This window comes from Nerophis ophidion, unplaced genomic scaffold (assembly GCF_033978795.1).
Source record: "Nerophis ophidion isolate RoL-2023_Sa unplaced genomic scaffold, RoL_Noph_v1.0 HiC_scaffold_35, whole genome shotgun sequence".
NCBI classification, from domain to species: Eukaryota; Metazoa; Chordata; class Actinopteri; order Syngnathiformes; family Syngnathidae; genus Nerophis; species Nerophis ophidion.
The window spans coordinates 891,306-910,039 of NW_026906957.1; the positions used below are offsets into that span (position 1 = coordinate 891,306).

Genomic DNA, 18,734 nt, shown 5'->3' on the forward strand with positions numbered 1-18,734 from the left:
CAATGATGTACAGAACAGAGGAGATTTAGTTCATTTTTATTTTTGCTTTTAGACTATTCGTTTTTTTGTGTTTTTTTTTTACAAAACCTCTCCCTTATTCAGCTATGGATTTCTGGTAGCTGCTTAAAAATAATGAATACGGAAAGCTTTACTTTAATAAGTGTATTGTTTTCCATTGATAAACACAATTGGGAACTGACGTTGCCAAGAATGGAACTCACGTCTTGTAGAATAAAAGGCCAATGCACCAACCTTTGTGCTATCAAAGTTTTGTTGACGTTACCAACAACAATCAGTAATCTAATGTTTATGAAATGGACATCAAGTTTGTTGTTTTGATTCAGTTTGTCATCCTTCTTTGATTCTAGTGGCATTTAAAAAACTGTTTCTATTCTCTCTCCATATTCCCAACTGACCACAAGACTCAAAAGACAACATTTTCGATGGAGCTTGGGCGGTTTATAACTTGTCGAATTTCCCCGGCAAATCTGTACTGCTTCCTGAAGCGGTCACGGGGCTTCTTACGTCATCATTTCTGGCTCCTCCCCTGAATGAAATAGGCCTCCATACACGCCTGGTGGAAACACCCCCTCCATTAGTCCACACACGCCTCCAAGCCTCCGCACCATCGGAAGCGGACCAAGGATCGCTGGCTGACACCGATATATCAATTTAATAGCATCACACATAGATAGAAAAAATACAAAAAAATGGAAAAAAGCCGATAGGGCTGGGCGATCAAACAATGTCAATATATATTGCAAAAGACATCAAATCGAAACCAATTTAAAAAAATACATAGGGCTGGGCTGTAAAACAATACAATATATATAATGATAGACACATGACTGATGTTAAAAAAGTAGGAAAATGGCCAATAGGGCTGGCCGATAAAACTAGACACATAACTTATGTGGGGGGAGGGGGGCACCAGACTTTTGAAGAGGGAACGTGCGCCCTCCTGTGGACTTCTGCTGCAACTGCACACACAAAGAACTTCATCACTTCCAAGTGTGCCTTATTTAGTGTCCCAGACTTCCAATTCCTCCTTTACATGTTTAGTGTATAAGTATTAATTAAACAACTGTTTAATATATGAATATTAAATACTTGTTTAGTGTATGAATAATAAATACTTATTTAGTGTAGAAATAGTAAAAACATGTTTAGTGCATGAATATAAGTGTATGAGAAACCTAACTTATGTAAAAAAATATATAATTACAAAAAAATTGAATAAAAAAGGAAAAAGGCCAATAGGGCTGAGCGATGAAACGATATCAATAATTATCGAACAAGATCAATTAAAAAAATAGTATTTCTGAAAAAAATCCCCAAAGGGCTGAGCCGTTAAACTAAACCAATACATGACACATAGAGAGAAAGAAATAGAAAAAAATGGAAACAAGCCGATAGAGCTGGGCGATAAAACAATGTCAATATATATTGCAAAAGACATCAAATCGAAATCAATTAAAAAAACAGCAATTTGAAAAAAAAAACAATAGGGCTGGGCTGTGAAACAATATAATATATATAATGATAGACACACGGGCTTCACAGTGGAAGAGGGGTTAGTGCGTCTGCCTCACAATACGAAGGTCCTGCAGTCCTGGGTTCAAATCCATTAATGGTCCCTAGTGTGTGAATGTGAGTGTGAATATTGTCTGTCTATCTGTGTTGGCCCTGCGATGAGGTGGCGACTTGTCCAGGGTGTACCCCGCCTTCCGCCCAATTGTAGCTGAGATAGGCGCCAGCGACCCCAAAAAGGGAATAAGCGTTAGGAAATGGATGGATAATGATAGACACAAAACTGATGTAAAAAAATAGGAGAATGGCCAATATGTGGGGGGAAGGTGGGGGAGAGGGAGAAAGAGGAGAGAGAGAGAGAGAGAGAGAGAGAGAGAGAGTGAGGGAGAAAACCAAACTTATGAAGAGGGAACGTGCGCCCTCCTGTGGACTTCTGCTGCAACTGCACACACAAAGAAATTCATTACTTCCAAGTGTGCCTTATTTAGTGTCCCAGACTTCCAATTCCTCCTTTACATGTTTAGTGTATAAGTATTAATTAAACAACTGTTTAATATATGAATATTAAAAACGTGTTTAGTGTATAAATATTAAATACACGTTTAGCGTATGAATTAAATATACATTTATATATATGTATATAAAATATATATATATATATATATATATATATATATATATATATATATATATATAAATAAATAGAGAGAGAGAGAGCGAGAGGGGCAAAGAGAGTGAGAAAAAGAGAGCGAGAGAGAGAAATAGAGAGAGAGAGAGAGAGAGAGAGAGAGAGAGAGAGAACCAGACTTATTAAGAGGGAACGTGCGCCCTCCTGTGGACTTCTGCTGCAACTGCACACACAAAGAACTTCATTACTTCCAAGTGTGCCTTATTTAGTGTCCCAGACTTCCAATTCCTCCTTTACATGTTTAGTGTATAAGTATTAACCCTTGTGTGGTGTCCATATTGTTGTTACTCAGCCAGTGTTTTTGGGTCTGATGGACCCATTGCATTTTGTGACTTTTAATGCCTCACAAGCAAGCAATTTATGTTAAAATACTGAAAAGATGTTGACCTTATTCCAATTACAAGGAGTATAAACAATACATATGGTTAATATCTGCCCTTTACCTTTGTTAGGTCACAATTACAACGTATTATTTAAAACATAATAAAGAAAATAAATTAAAATCAAGATAAGAGTGGAAACAAATTTGCAAGTGAAGCAAGCTTTTTAGAAACTACCGACTTTTATTTTGTTGAACTTGAAATGTAAGCCATTGAGGTGCACAACACAAGCTGAACAACATGAACACAGAGTAAACATAGCAGTGAAGACAACACATTGAACACATGGCCTGTAGCCACTAGCCTATACAACACTTGAGGGGCAGAGCTTTACTGTGTGTGTGTGTTGCAGATATACGTGTTGTTTTCCTCTCCATCTTGGGTCCGTACACTTCTTCTTGTTGCTGGTGTTCACAACCCAGAATAATGAAAAGATCAGGAATTTTACTAAGACTTCTGTCTCTCTTTAAGAAGACATGAGTGGCAGACATGTATCAACAGCATCACACACTTACTTCAGGCTCTGCAGACAGGCCACCAGCATTCTCCTCCTGAATCCTCCTCACCATGGCTGCAGAGGCTGGGGTTCTGGGGACAGGATCTCTTCTCTCCATTTGTGGTCTCACCAATGCCATTCCCAGATCCTCAAGGAAGGGCCGTCTTTTCTGGAGCTTCACTCGTTTCCACTCTGGGTTCAGTGCCATCCAAATGACAAAGGAGTTGTACGCTGAGATGTCCAACATGTCAAATATTATCACCAGTGGCCAGCGTAAAGTCCTCCGTTTGCAGCTGTAGGCCGTCACCAGCTTGTCCATGTTGTCTACCCCTCCTTTTGTGGCGTTATAATCCATGATGATCTCTGGTTTGTGATGTTCCTGGTCACAGATTCTTCCTTCCCCGTGCAGTGTACACATGAGCACCACATTCTGGCCTTTCTTCGGCACAAAGGATACCCGGGATGTGTCAGCCGTGTATACAAACTTGGAAGACTTGACACGCCTGTTCTTTGAAGTCAGCAGTTGAGGTGGGAGCTCTGACCTGTTTTTCCTTATTGTTCCCACCATGGTCAGCTTCCTCTTCAGGAGCTCCTGTCCCAGTTTGTGCAAAGTAAAAAAAATAGTTGCATGTGTTGTTGTGTCCACGGAGTCCCTGAGACATGTCGAGGACTACTCTCATTCCTTGTTTTTTCTTGGGGGCTCCTCCCTCAAGTTCCAAGCATATGAGGAAGTGACATCACAGGCAGCCCAGATCTTTGTACCATACTTGGCAGGTTTGGATGGTATTTACTGCCGAAAGGAGCAGCGGCCCCTTAAAGGCATCAGCTGTTCATCAATGGTGACATTTGGCCCAGGGTTGTACAGCAAGGGGAGAGCGAACGGCGTTTGCAGGTAGTGTTGCAACCTTGCGTTTGACCCTCTGATGTTCTGTGTACATACACTCTGTCCTCCTCCTGTCTAGGCCTGCTGTGTGTGTGTGTGTGTGTGTGTGTGTGTGAACAGAACATCAATTTCCACACTTCTATTAGCCCCGGGTCCAGGGGACCCCGAACATCCTATATGTAACAGAAATGTGTAGGGGGGTGTATGGTGTGTGTTCATTAAATATGTATTCTGATATATGTTCTTCACAGAAAATGAGCCAAAGCCAGTGAGTCTCAGTTTGGAAAATTCATTAATTGTATTATTTTTCTTTTAATAAACATTAAAAACGGGTCCCACAGAGCCGAACACCACACAAGGATTAAGACAACTGCTGAAATTATATATAAAGTAAATAATAATATGCTTCCAGAAGTGGTCCAGAAGATGTTTCAGATGTGAACCAGTACATATGAACTAAGAGGGATTTATGAGTACTCAAAAGCAAATGTATTAACAAATGTAAAACAAATATATACACCATATAATGTTAATCTATAACATCAATAATAATTAAAAATGATTTCTGAATATCTCTATACACATATAAAAGTATTTTGTCCTGTTTATTCTCACCTTTACAGTCAAAGTGTTGTTTATTTTTGAATAAAGTACACAATGTTGTATATTAAAACATGTACTTGACTTAAAAATGCAAAATATCTAATTTATAAATGTTAGGATCTATGTGCTGATTTTGTTAGAAAGTCAAAGTCTGGACAGTTTATTTCAAATCCTGCAGTTTCATTTGCTGCTGCTGTTCTCACCAGCACACTTGTGTTTCTTACACTGCTACTCAGAAGACAATCCATCCATCCATTTCCTACCGCTTATCCCCCTTTGGGGTCGCGGGGGGAGCTGGTGCCTATCTCAGCTACAATCGGGCAGAAGGCAGTGTACACCCTGGACAAGTTGCCACCTCATCACAGGGCCAACACATATAGACAGACAACATTCACACTCACATTCACACACTAGGGACCATTTAGTGTTGCCAATCAACCTATCCCCAGGTGTATGTCTTTGGAGGTGGGAGGGGCCTATCCCCAGGTGTATGTCTTTGGAGGTGGGAGGGGCCTATCCCCAGGTGCATGTCTTTGGAGGTGGGAGGGGCCTATCCCCAGGTGCATGTCTTTGGAGGTGGGAGGGGCCTATCCCCAGGTGCATGTCTTTGGAGGTGGGAGGAGCCTATCCCCAGGTGCATGTCTTTGGAGGTGGGAGGGGCCTATCCCCAGGTGCATGTCTTTGGAGGTGGGAGGGGCCTATCCCCAGGTGCATGTCTTTGGAGGTGGGAGGAGCCTATCCCCAGGTGCATGTCTTTGGAGGTGGGAGGAGCCTATCCCCAGGTGTATGTCTTTGGAGGTGGGAGGGGCCTATCCCCAGGTGCATGTCTTTGGAGGTGGGAGGGGCCTATCCCCAGGTGCATGTCTTTGGAGGTGGGAGGAGCCTATCCCCAGGTGCATGTCTTTGGAGGTGGGAGGAGCCTATCCCCAGGTGCATGTCTTTGGAGGTGGGAGGGGCCTATCCCCAGGTGCATGTCTTTGGAGGTGGGAGGAGCCTATCCCCAGGTGTATGTCTTTGGAGGTGGGAGGGGCCTATCCCCAGGTGCATGTCTTTGGAGGTGGGAGGAGCCTATCCCCAGGTGCATGTCTTGGGAAATGTCACACTTGCCACTGACAGTTTGTGTTTTAGTTTCTCCTCTATGTGTTTAGAATATCCTGTCCTTAGTTCCTGTCAGCACTCTTATTTTGGTCCAGCTTCCTGTTTGTCTCCCTGTGTGCTGTTTTTCCCTCAGCTGCGGCTGATTGGCACCTGGCTACACCTGGCTACAATCAGCCCGCTCCTATTTTACCTGCTTTTTTCCTCCGGTCAGTGCTGGATTATTGCCGTTGCCACATGTCGCACTTGTCTTTGCTACCTGTCGTATCTTGTCTTGTCCATGCAGCGTTGCTGTAAGCTATGTTTGATTGCGGTTTTTAGCTTACTGCCTTTTGTTCCCTGCTTCCAGTTTGTTTTCTAAGTACAAGTACGACTTCTGTTTTCCAAGCTAAATTTCCTTTTTGTTTTCTAGCTCCCATGCTAGCTCTCTTGGGTTGTTATCCTCCCATGTGGGTGCTTTTTGTTTGTACCCTTTGTTTGGTTTTGTTCTAGTATTTTATATTAAAACCATGTTTCCTTATTCAATGCCTGACTCCGTCTCCGCATCATGGGGTTCGTCAACAACAAACTTTGACAGGAAGTGGGAGGAAGCCGGAGTACCCAGAGGGAACCCACACATTCACGGGGAGGACATGCAAACTTCACACAGAAAGATCCCGAGCCCGGGATTGAACACAGGACTACTCAGGACCTTTGTATTGTGAGGCAGACGCACTCACCCCTCTTTCACCGTGAAGCCTAGAAGAGAATCTTTCACCACACACACTGCAACTCAACACTTACTTACCTGTGTGTATTCTCATGAGTCTTTTCAAAAGCAGACTTTGTATAAAACTTTGACAATATATGTATAATGTAGCCTGCATGTTACTTAAGTAAAGCACTGTACAAGTATTAAGTAAACAATGAATTATATAACTGGGCTAGATCAGAAGAAACTCAATTCAGCTCTAGGAATGGAGAGTAATGAAGACTGAACACAGGTTTTATGTTTAAATGGTACCAAATTATATTAAAGAGTTATAGGAAAAATAAACAACAACAAAAAGACATGTAAATTGGAATGGCCATTCACATTTTCAACATAAATTACAGACCGTTCAATATTTACAATGTGATACAGTACTTGATTCAGTCCTTGTTTTTACCAAGAATGGTATAGGCGCAACACGACACTTCATTAAACGACCTCGCAAAGTCCACGTTGTGGTGGCAGTGTCCAGAGGGGTTTTAGTGAAGGTAACGGGGAAAATGTGAAAGTTCAGGAGGACAGAAATGAACACGTTGCGTTATGGAAAACCAAAGGGAAAAAACAGAGCGGCTGCTGAGGAGCCTCCTAGCCGCCCGGCTCGGTTGGGTGGATTCAGTTGGGTTGGTTCAGTTCCAGGCATAAAGCTTCAGGCTCTAGCTCGCCATCCAACATGGCCAATTCCGCAGATAAATCCCACTTAAACACTCTCGCACGACGACCCACGGCTTCAGTAGTTGGCTCCTGCAGCAACGTCCCTCTCGCTCTTCCTGGAAGCAGCCCACTACTGGATTTTATGCTTCCCGCAATAGGTCACATGACCGCGTGACGCAATGACGCACGAGGTCACGTGACCGCGTGACGCAATGACGCACGCAAAGACACGAAAATAAATAGGATATTTAAGTAAAATGATATTTAAATAGAAAGATATTTAATTAGAAATAATATTCAATGGGGTTTTGAGAGGATATTTAAATACAATTATTTAAATAGGAAGATTTAATTACAAACAATATTCAATGGGGTTTTAAAAGGATATTTAAATGAGGATATTTAATGGGGTTTTGTCACCCAGGTTACAATAAGGTATGTCTCCAGTGTGTGTTCTCATGGCTACTTTCAATGTGCTTTTTCACACAAACGCTTTAACACATTCTGAGCAGGAAAAAGGTTTTTCTCCAGTGTGTGTTCTCATGTGTACTTTCAAAGTGCTTCATTGTACAAAAGCTTCACCACATTCTTAACAGTGAAAATGTTTTTTATTCATTGTGTATTCTCATATGTGCTTTGAAATGGTCCCTTCGGGTAAAATCTTTACCGCAGATTGAACATAAAAATGTTTTTTCTCCAGTGTGTATTCTCATGTGTGCTTTGAAATGGTCACTTCGAGTAAAAGCTTTACCACACATTGAACATGAAAAAGGTTTTTCTCCTGTGTGTCTTCTAATGTGTGCTTTGAAAAGGTGCCTTTGAGTAAATCCTTTACCACAGATTGAACATGAAAAAGGTTTTTCTCCAGTGTGTGTTTTTGTGTGGTTTACCAAATGTCCCTTCTGGGAGAATCCTTTGCCACAAACTGAGCATATGAATGTTTTTTCTCCAGTGTGTATTCTCATGTGTCTTTTTAACTCTGCTTTTCGCGCAAATCTTTTACAGCATTCTGAGCAAGTAAAGGGTTTTTCTCCAGTGTGTATTCTCTTGTGTGTGTTCAAATGTTGCCTATGAGTAAAATCGTTACCGCAGATTGAACAAGAAAAAGGTTTTTCTCCAGTGTGTGTTCTCATGTGTCCTTTCAAATGGTGACTTTGTCCAAAACCTTTACTACAGAGTGAACAAGAAAAAGGTTTTTCTCCAGTGTGTGTTCTCATGTGTCTTTTCAGATAACTATGGTATTTAAAGGTTTTGTGACAGAGAGAAGATGTGAAGTGAGTGTTGTCAGTGTGACATGTCTTATCATCTTTAGAGTCTTCATCATCAGTGTCAGGAGAGTGTGACGTTGTGTCCTCACTATCTGATAGTGGAGCTAAGAGCTTGTCTGCTTGTGATCCTCCACAGTGGTCTCCATCAGCTTCTGTTGTCATGTGTTGTGTTGAGCTGCTGCTTGGAGGCTCCCCCCCTCCCCTCTCCTCACTTTCACCTTTCACCTCATCATCTTCACTCTTCACAGGGACACCAGTCACTGGGAACTCCTCCAACCATTTAGGCTGACTGATGCCCTCTTCCTCCTCTTCCTCTCTAATGTGCGGCGCCTCTTGGTCCTCCTCTTCCTCTTTAATGTGAGGGGTCAGCAGGTTCTCTTGCTCCTTAAAGTGAGGGGTCAGTGGGTCCTCCTCTTCCTCTTTAAAAATGGGGGTCTGTAGGTATTCCTCTTCCTTCTTAATGTGGAAGGGCTGTGGCTCCTCCGTTCGCATCCTGAAGCTCCACTTCTGTTGCTCAGGGTCAAAATGTTCTTCACAGATGTCTGCAAGACAAACACAGCATCTCTGCTCAGTCACACAACGCATTCAGTACTTTTACATGCACTTAGGAAAAACAAGTTATTGTAAGAACTGTCTTGAAATCTCAGTGACGCACAAACACGCTGCTCTTAACAACATTATTCACAGGAAAAGAAAAACAAACCAGGACAACAGGACTTTTTACTGTGGATAGACGATATGGTTTAAATTAGATTTTGCGATTAAATTACTTCATATAGAATTACTAATAGAACTATCTTAAAACAGGTTACACAGGCTCCTAATTTAGTTGCTGAAATATGCAGTGAAATAATACATAATTTCCAGTATTTTTTTTCCTCGAATAAAGTAACCAGATATGTCTCCCGGCTGGCCTGGGAACGCCTCGGGATCCCCCGGGAAGAGCTAGACGAAGTGGCTGGAGATAGGGAAGTCTGGGCTTCCCTGCTTAGGCTGCTGCCCCCGCGACCCGACCTCGGATAAGCGGAAGATGATGGATGGATGGATGGATGGATGGATGGATGGGTTCGATAAAATAATACAATTAGAAATGACACAATATGTTACTGCATATGTCAGCTGCCAAATTAGGAGCTTTTGTAACCCGCTTTGAAATTATTCTATTATCAATCGTATAAAAAAATTATATATTGTGACATATATTGTAATTAGGATATATATTTGAGGTCATATGGCCCATACCAAACATTGGCTCCCCGAGTCATTTTGTTTGGCCCACCAAATATATGTATTTTTTATATTCTTCAGATGTGTGTGTATGTTTAAAATGTTGTACTCCTGTTCTACATCACGTGGAAGTGTCATGTCATGGGGATGGTGTGCTTTTAACTAAGGGTGTGACAATGAACATGATTCTTACACATATGTGTACTTCATGTGTATATGAATGTACTTTCCCTTGTGTGCTTAGTTTTACTGTAACTTCATAGTGGATAATATCTATAAACAACCTCAATTGTTTTACATCTTTAATTTGAAGGACTGTTTACTTATCTGACAAACTCAAAGGAAACTGCACTTTTTTAAAATGTCGCCTGTCATTCACAATCCTTATGTGAGACATATTTTTTAAATATTTATGAATTCTAATTAGTAAATAAACATGAGCAGAAATCAGCTAATATTGGAGTCAATGGGAGCTCCTCTATTAGACCCACAAAGTCCTCCAAAAAACATCCAGAAACTGCCAACTATACTCATTTTACATTTTGTCACCTGAATATTAACCAAGTATTAGTGATATTGTTATTATAAGCGCTAACGTTAAAGGCCTACTGAAAGCCACTACTAGCGACCACACAGTCTGATAGTTTATATATCAATGATGAAATATTAACATTGCAACACATGCCAATACGCCCGCTTTAGTTGACTAAATTGCAATTTTAAATTTCCCGCGGAGTTTCCTGTTGAAAACGTCGCGGAATGATGACGTGTGCGCGTGACGTCACGGACTGTCAGGAAATATTAGCTTAGCATAACACACAGCTAAAAGTCGTCTCTTTTCATCGCATACTTACACAGTAATTTGGACATCTGTTCTGCTGAATCTTTTGCTATTTTTTCAATTAATAATGGAGACTAAAAAGAACAGTGCTGTTGGTGGAAAACGGTGTATTGCACCTTTGTTTTTAACACAGAGCGGTCAAGCGAACATGTTTCTCTACGTCAACCAGCATGTTTTTGGATGGGAAAATTGTGATATATATCTTACCGGAGACATCATTATTTGTCCTCCTGCAGTAGCTGTTTAAAAGGCAGCTGTGAGCTTGGCTCCTCGGCTTTTCTTTAAGACACTGGGTGTTCACCGCAGCCATCCGACCTCGAGGTATGTGTTTACAATCTCACTAAAACACTATTAAAAAATAAGCAGATAAGGGATCTTCCAGAATTATCCTAGTAAATGTGTGTAATTACATCTGAAACGCTCACAATGCCGCTGCCCGGAGCCGTTGCTTTTTATTTTATTTATTTTTTTTTATTTTTTTTCTCATCCTTCGCTATCAATATCATCATCCACAAATCTTTCATCTTCGCTCAAATTGATGGGGAAATTGTCGTTTTCTAGGTCCGAATAGCTCTTGCCGCTGGAGGTTCCCATTATAAACAATGTGAGGACGTGAGGAGCCCTCACCCCTGTGACTTCATCGTCTGCGACTTCCGGTAAAGGCAAGGCTTTTTTATCAGCACCAAAAGTTGCGAACTTTATCGTCGATGTTCTCTACTAAATCCTTTCAGCGAAAATATGGCAATATCGCGAAATGATCAAGTATGACACATAGAATGGACCTACTATCCCCGTGTAAATAAGAAAATCTAATTTCAGTAGGCCTTTGAGGACCTACTTTTAGCGGCGCATAGATCACAGAAGTAACTAGCTTATGCTGCTATATTGACATACTGAGCTGCTTTCTCGCCTCTAAGAGGGTGAAAGCTAATTCTACATTATAAATCATGCTTCTCACTTATGAAGTAGAAGGTTGTGGACATAAACCGAGAACTTGGTCAACTCTGACATCCAACTTAGACCTGGAGATGGCAAGAAAGACTCGAAAATACGCTCTTTTGCACCCACCCTTTTTTAACCATTTATGAGGATTAATTCTTCATCCAAACGGGAAGATATGAACATCCCATCAGTCGGCATCCCACTGAGAGCAGACATTGTATGCTTAAAATGAGAAAGATATGTAAATATGACATGTTATTAAGAGTGTGACTACATTACATATATACTTACAGTGTGTATTTAAAGGGGAACATTATCACAATTTCAGAAGGGTTAAAACCAATAAAAAATCAGTTCCCAGTGGCTTATTTTATTTTTGGAAGTTTTTTTCAAAATCTTACCTATCACGCAATATCCCAAAAAACGGCTTTAAAGTGCCTGATTTTAACCGTCGTTATATCCGCCTGTCCATTTTCCTGTGACGTCATCCAGTGATACCAATACAAACAAACATGGCGGATAGAACAGAAAGCGACATTAGCTCGGATTCAGACTCAGATTTCAGCGGTTTAAGCGATTCAACAGATTACGCATGTATTGAAACGGATGGTTGGAGTGTGGAGGCAGATAGCGAAAACGAAATAGAAGAAGAAACTGAAGCTATTGGGCCATATCACGACAGACATCGGCAACGAGGACGAATTCGGCGATCGCCTTCTAACCAACGATTGCATCTTTTGACCACTGGTGCAACTTGAATCCGTCAATTGGTATGTATTTGTTTGGCATTAAATGTGGGTGGAGCAAAAGGCTGGATGCAAATATAGCTACAAATGAGGCATAATGATGCAATATGTACATACAGCTAGCCTAAATAGCATGTTAGCATCGATTAACTTCCAGTCATACCGTGAGCAAATATTTCTGATTAGCACATAAGTCAATAACATCAACAAAACTCAACTTTGTGATTTCGTTGACTTTATCATTGTAGATGCATCTGCTTTGAGTGTCGCAGGATATCCACACATCTCTGTGCCATCTCTGTGCCATCTCTGTCGTAGCATCGCTATCGTCGGTAAGGTGTGCAGAACAAACGAGGGACTTTCGCATCTTTTGACCACTGGTGCAACTTGAATCCGTCCATTGGTATGTGTTTGTTTGGCATTAAATGTGGGTGGAGGGAAAGGCTGGATGCAATTAAAGCTACAAATAAGGCATAATGATGCAATATGTACATACAGCAAGCCTAAAGAGCATGTTAGCATCGATTAGCTTCCAGTAATATGTCTGATTAGCACACTCCACGTAAGTCAGCTGGTGTTGTTACACCCTCCGACAACACACCGACGAGGCATAATGTCTCCAAGGTACGGAAAACAGTCGAAAAAACGGAAAATAACAGAACTGATTTGACTTGTGTGTGTAATGTGTTTGAGAAAATGGCTGATTGCTTCCCGTTGTGACGTCACGGGTGAAAGGTCATTGCTCCGACAGCGTTTACATCGCCAAATCCACCCTTTTAGAGTTCGGAAATCGGTTAAAAAAACATATGGTCTTTTTTCTGCAACATCAAGGTATATATTGACGCTTACATAGGTCTGCTGATAATGTTCCCCTTTAAAATGTTAAAGGTGGATTTAAAGGCCTACTGAAAGCCACTACTAGCGACCACACAGTCTGATAGTTTATATATCAATGATGAAATATTAACATTGCAACACATGCCAATACGGCTGCTTTAGTTTACTAAATTACAATTTTAAATTTCCCGCGGAGTTTCTTGTTGAAAACGTCGCGGAATGATGACGTGTGTTTGTGACGTTATTGGTTGGAGGGGACATATTAGCGCAGCACCATTTGCAGGCTGAAAGTCGTCTCTTTTCATCACGCAATTAAACAGTATTGTGGACATCTGTGTTGCTGAATCTTTTGCAATTTGTTCAATTAATATTGGAGAAGTCACAGTAGAAAGATGGAGGTGGGAAGCTTTAGCCTTTAGCCACACAAACACACGGCTTTACTATGGATCAGAACGGTCAAGCGAACATGGTTCCCGACCACTTGTCAACCGGCAGGTTTCGCTGAGAAAATTGTGATAAAAACTCTCCTCTTACTGTAGATCAGCTGAGCTTGCGCCGTCCATGCAGCTGCCGTCAACTTCCCTCAGAGACTGACGTCAAGACACCCGTGGACACACCCCTCCGACTATCAGGTACTATTTAACTCACTAAAACACTAGCAACACAATAGAAAGATAAGGGATTTCCCAGAATTATCCTAGTAAATGTGTCTAAAAACATCTGAATCCATCCCAATGCAATCGCCTTTTATTTTAACTTATTTTTATTTATTTTTTTTCTAGTTCTTTGCTATCAATATCATCATTCACGAATCTTTCATCCTCGCTCAAATTAACGGGGAAATAGTCGTTTTCTCGGTCCGAACTGCTCTTGCTGCTGGAGGCTCCCATTAAAAACAATGTGAGGACGCGAGGAGCCCTCACACTTGTGACATCATCGTCTGCGACTTCCGGTAAAGGCAAGGCTTTTTTGTCAGCACCAAAAGATGCAAACTTTATCGTCGATGTTCTCTACTAAATCCTTTCAGCAAAAATATGGCAATATCGCGAAATGATCAAGTATGAAACATAGAATGGACCTGCTATCCCCGTTTAAATAAGAACATTTCATTTCAGTAGGCCTTTAAGATGTTATTTAGAGCACTTTGAAAGCAGAATAGAGCGGCTACCAATGACTCAATTGCTCAAGGTTTATTTTCTATTTAGGATGCATTAACCATCGACCTGCTCAGTGGCCTTTTGGTTAGAGTGTCTGCCCTGAGACTGGAAAGTCATGAGTTGAAACCCTGGCCGAGTCATACCAAAGACTATAAAAATGGGACCCATTGCCTCCTTGCTTGGCACTCAGCATCAAGGGTTGGGGGTTAAATCACCAAATGTTTCCTGAGGGCGGCCACCGAGGAGCTTTTAACTACCTCGGCGACCTCGGCCCAAGAAATAGGAGAGCCCACCACAGATTTTCCAGGAACTGCTTCCTCATACGAAGATGTGTTGGTGGGATTGAAGAGGTCTTCTAAGTATTCCCTCCACTGATTAACAACAGCCGCAGTAGAGGTCAGCAGCAAACCATCCTCACCATACAGTGACAGTGTACTGCTTCCCACCCTGAAGCGGCGGATGGTGGACCAGAATTGCTTCGAAGCCACCCGGAACTCGTTTTCCATGGCTTCCCCAAACTCCTCCCATGTCCGAGTTTTTGCCTCCGCGACCGCTGAAGCCGCACTTCGCTTGGCCAGTCGGTACCTGTCCACTGCTTCTGGAGTCCCATGAACAAAAATGACCCGATAGGACTCTTTATTCAGCTTGATGGAATCCCTCACTGCTGGTGTACACCAGCGGGTCCTAGGATTACCGCCACGACAGGAACCAACCACCTTGCGGCCACAGCTCCAATCAGCCGCCTCGACAATAGAGGCACGGAATATGGTCCACTCGGACTCAATATCCACTGCCTCCCTCGTGACATGTTCAAAGTTCTTCCAGAGGTGGGAATTGAAACTCTCTCTGACAGGAAACTCTTCTAGGCGTTCCCAGCAGACCCTCACAAGCTCACCACAAGGTGGTGATTGGTAGAAAGCTCTGCCCCTCTCTTCACCAGAGTGTCCAAAACATGAGGCCGCAAATCCGATGACACAACTACAAAGTCAATCATGGAACTGCGGCCGAGGATGTCCTGGTGCCAAGTGCACATATGGACACCCTTATGTTTGAACATGGTGTTTGTCATGGACAATCCGTGACAATCCGATAACAAAGCACCACTTGGGTTCAGATCCGGGCGGCCATTTTTCCCAAGCACGCCTCTCCAGGTTTCACTGTCGTTGCCAACATGAGTGTTGAAGTCCCCCAGCAGAACAAGGGAATCAGCGAGGGAGCACTCTCCAGTATTCCCTCAAGGGAATCCAAAAAGAGTGGGTACTCTGAGCTGCTGTTTGGTGGCTAAGCACAAACAACAGTCAGGACCCGTCCCCCCACCCGAAGCCATGATGTTGTGTGCCAGGCTTCACTAATATAAGAGTAGCTATCAGCTGGCAACAACCCTTGACTAGATAAGGTGAGTGCATTATCATCACAAAACTGTATTAGGTGTCTTGCATTATCAGAGCTGCCATCAGAAATATCAGCATTCCAGTCACCGACCACATAAATACACGTACAGTGATTATCCTGTATAAAAGAATTAATAAAAGCAAGTTTAAACATGGATTCATCCTCATTGTCTTTACATTCATACGGAGTGTACACATTGAGAACAATAAACTCCCTATTGTCGGACTTATACTGAACAGCAATACACTTCGAGCCTAATAACACTAATAACTGGATCGTGCTTTTTGTGCCAGAGCACAGCAACACCTCCCGCTATCCTCCCTCATACAATTCCCATCATTAATATAATTCAACAGCCCCAGGTCTAGTTTTGGGAGGAATGTCTCTTGTAAGCATAACATGTCAAAGTGGAGCAGCAGGTTGTCAACAACTACACGCCGAGCCCGGTCCCCGGCGCTGGATATTAGATTTTTGTTTTCTCTTTGGCCTCAGTCTGGATCCCCTCTCCAGGGTCCCAGGCTTAGACTGATTTTTTTTTCTCACCTCTCCTCCTTTTTACCAGTTTCTCACCTTTTTTTAAGGGGCGGCGGAAGTTGGCAGACCTGTTCTGTCTCCCTGTAATGTTTGTCTGCTCTTGAATGGGATTGTGCTGAAAATCTTAAATTCTCCTCTGAGATTATTAAAGTGTTTCTGATTCTGATTGTGTTTCTATCAGCCATCTTCAAACATAATTAACTTTCCGGTACAATTTCTTAAATTTTGATTCGCCGAAAGTTTTATCAGTCACAAATACTGCCTCAGTTTGCAATCGGACAACTTTACCGCTAGGAGGCTATTGGAAGAAAGACTTTAGAAAGACAAGACAACTTTGCTAATTAGTACTAATAAACTAGATTGATTGAGACATCGCTGGACAGCAGAGAAGTAACTAAATCCACACAAACGTTGAAATTATTTTTTTAAGATATCTGGCTTGTATTTTAAGTAGGGATATAAATCGTTGGAAATGTATCGATATGATACCCTAATCGATACCAGTATTTGTCGGTACTTTTTTTGGTACTACATGTCATTTGTGGAAATAAAAAAGTGGAAAAAGTCATTTTAAATAGCATTCCTACTAGCACAAGAGGTTGAACACCTCCAACATGATGTTCTGTAACATCTCAGAGCAGGGAAGTCTTTTATCAGGAGCTGTTTATTTGAAGTCTTAAAGAAGTCAACTATGTGTGCAGTGCAAGGTGAAATGCACTTATGTCATCTTCTTCTCAATAACACACACATCAAACTTTGGTTGCTTCCTTATTTGTCATTATTCAAAGCTGATTGTAATGTGTAGCAGCGGCAGCTGAACTCAATGTGACTCAGTCAGCTGGAATTAAAAATACAAATAGTTGTGTCTTTAATCCAAAATTTTCACGGTCCTCATGGACGACATAATTAGGAACCAGTATTAATTAAAAAAATGGTACTTGGTGTACATCTCTTATCTTCACCACTAAACCTTTGAAATATGCTGACATATGTGCTGCTAAAGGTAAATAAACAGTAGCCATATTGAATGTTTGCCTTCATTTGACCACGTGAGGTAAGGAGGACGGCCTCTAGGTCACATGGTTACACCCCAGCAATTACACTGTTGATGATTGATGAGCAATCATTTTTAAATGGTGGTGTTAAAAAGCAAACATATCTTCATCTTTAGTGATAAATGTGGCCCCCGGATGAACATGTGTCACAAACATTGTATTAGATGATATGTGGATGTTGTGCTTACTTGGACTGTGATGAAGCTGTGAGGACTCAGGTGGTTTGTCTTCATGCTCTTCAGTCTTCACAGAGACAACAGTCAGTGGAAACTTGCTGACATCAGCCTCCTCCTGCCCTACAGGACACTCTCCCCCCTCTTCCTCTTTGAAATAAGAGGGCTGTGGAACCTCCTTGTCCCCTTTAAAATGTGAGGGCTGTGGATACCATCCATCCATCCATCCATTTTCTACCGCTTATTCCCTTTCGGGGTCGCGGGGGGCGCTGGCGCCTATCTCAGCTACCATCGGGCGGAAGGCGGGGTACACCCTGGACAAGTCGCCACCTCATCTTTACAGTGAAACTGTCCCCCTGCAGATGAGGGAGACATTCTTCTTGGTGTCCAATCAGCTGATGGATGTCTACAGGACACAAACAAAACACATTTTAACTCCTACATGTTAAATATTAAATTGTACATGAAATATAGGGCTGTGGCTATTGAAAATGTTATTAATCAAGTGTTCTACTGGAAATGTTTCCGATTAGATGAGTAACTGGAAAAAACAGTGTTGCTTGGTTAAAGACAAATTTAAGCGACTATAAGACATTTCATTTAATAATGAACGGCCAATTGGTTTGAGATGGTATGAGATCAAGATGTCATCTTTAGATCAGGCTTTGTTTTTTTGACAATCACAGCCACGTTAAAAAGTTAAAGTACCAATGATTGTCACACACACACTAGGTGTGGGGAGATTATTTCCTGTATTTGGCCCATCACCCTTGATCACACCCTGGGAGGTGAGGGGAGCAGTGAGCAGCAGCGGTGGCCACGCCCGGGAATAACTTTTATGGTGATTAAACCCCAATTACAACCCTTGATGCTGAGTGCAAGGCAGAGAAGTAATGGGTCCCATTTGTATAGTATTTGGTATGACTGGGTTGGGGTTTGAACTCACAACCTACCGATCTCAGGGAGGGTGCACCGACATGAAGGAAATAACAGGTCAGTATGCTTTGACACACATATATAACTTGTCAAACCTGCCAGCTAGCAGGCTAGGTTTACGGCATCAGTAACCATGGTAACTGACTCTGACTTTGTCTTACCTTTCTTATTTTTGGAGGTAAAACTCTCGAGCTTTACATACTCAGGACTTTGCACTTAACCTGCTCTCTGGAATATTCCCCCGGTGACTGTGTGAGTTTTGTGTAAACATGTTGATACACATTGTTACAAACATCAACCTCTCATAAATATTGTGTGTCTGACACTGTCTCGTTTTTATGAACAATGTAAAACAATCAGTGCATCATCCTCACATAACAATTCATCTTCCTGTAGACAATCTATTGAAGAATAGTGTTAATTATGAAATACAAAGTTAGTAAAGATGTGAGAGTAAGAAGTAAACAAACCTGTTCCGTGTAACACAACTTGATGTTTTTCATGTTGTCGCTCCTTCTCCTCTTTTGTTGGACAAAGTTCCTCCTCGTA

The 18,734-nt window shown here is 41.8% G+C and overlaps 1 protein-coding gene across 1 annotated transcript; it reads right to left on the reverse strand.

Moving 5' to 3' along the window:
• Window positions 1-6,659: 6,659 nt before the first annotated feature.
• On the reverse strand, window positions 6,660-17,616 carry LOC133546636 (gastrula zinc finger protein XlCGF48.2-like). Its single transcript, XM_061892429.1, has 2 exons — window positions 17,265-17,616; window positions 6,660-8,887 (listed from the first exon to the last, which is right to left on the reverse strand). The coding sequence occupies exons 1-2, from the start codon at window positions 17,470-17,472 to the stop codon at window positions 7,686-7,688; spliced, it is 1,410 nt and encodes a 469-aa protein (XP_061748413.1). The 5' UTR covers window positions 17,473-17,616; the 3' UTR covers window positions 6,660-7,685.
• Between the last annotated feature and the right edge of the window lie 1,118 nt (window positions 17,617-18,734).

Excerpts from the sequence above, each read along its gene's own strand:
- LOC133546636 (XM_061892429.1), bottom strand. The coding sequence starts at position 17,472 with ATGGATGGATGGTATCCACAGCCCTCACATTTTAAAGGGGACAAGGAG. Across the intron at positions 8,888-17,264 it reads ACAGCTTCATCACAGTCCAA|ACATCTGTGAAGAACATTTT; the intron begins GTAAGCACAACA and ends TTTGTCTTGCAG.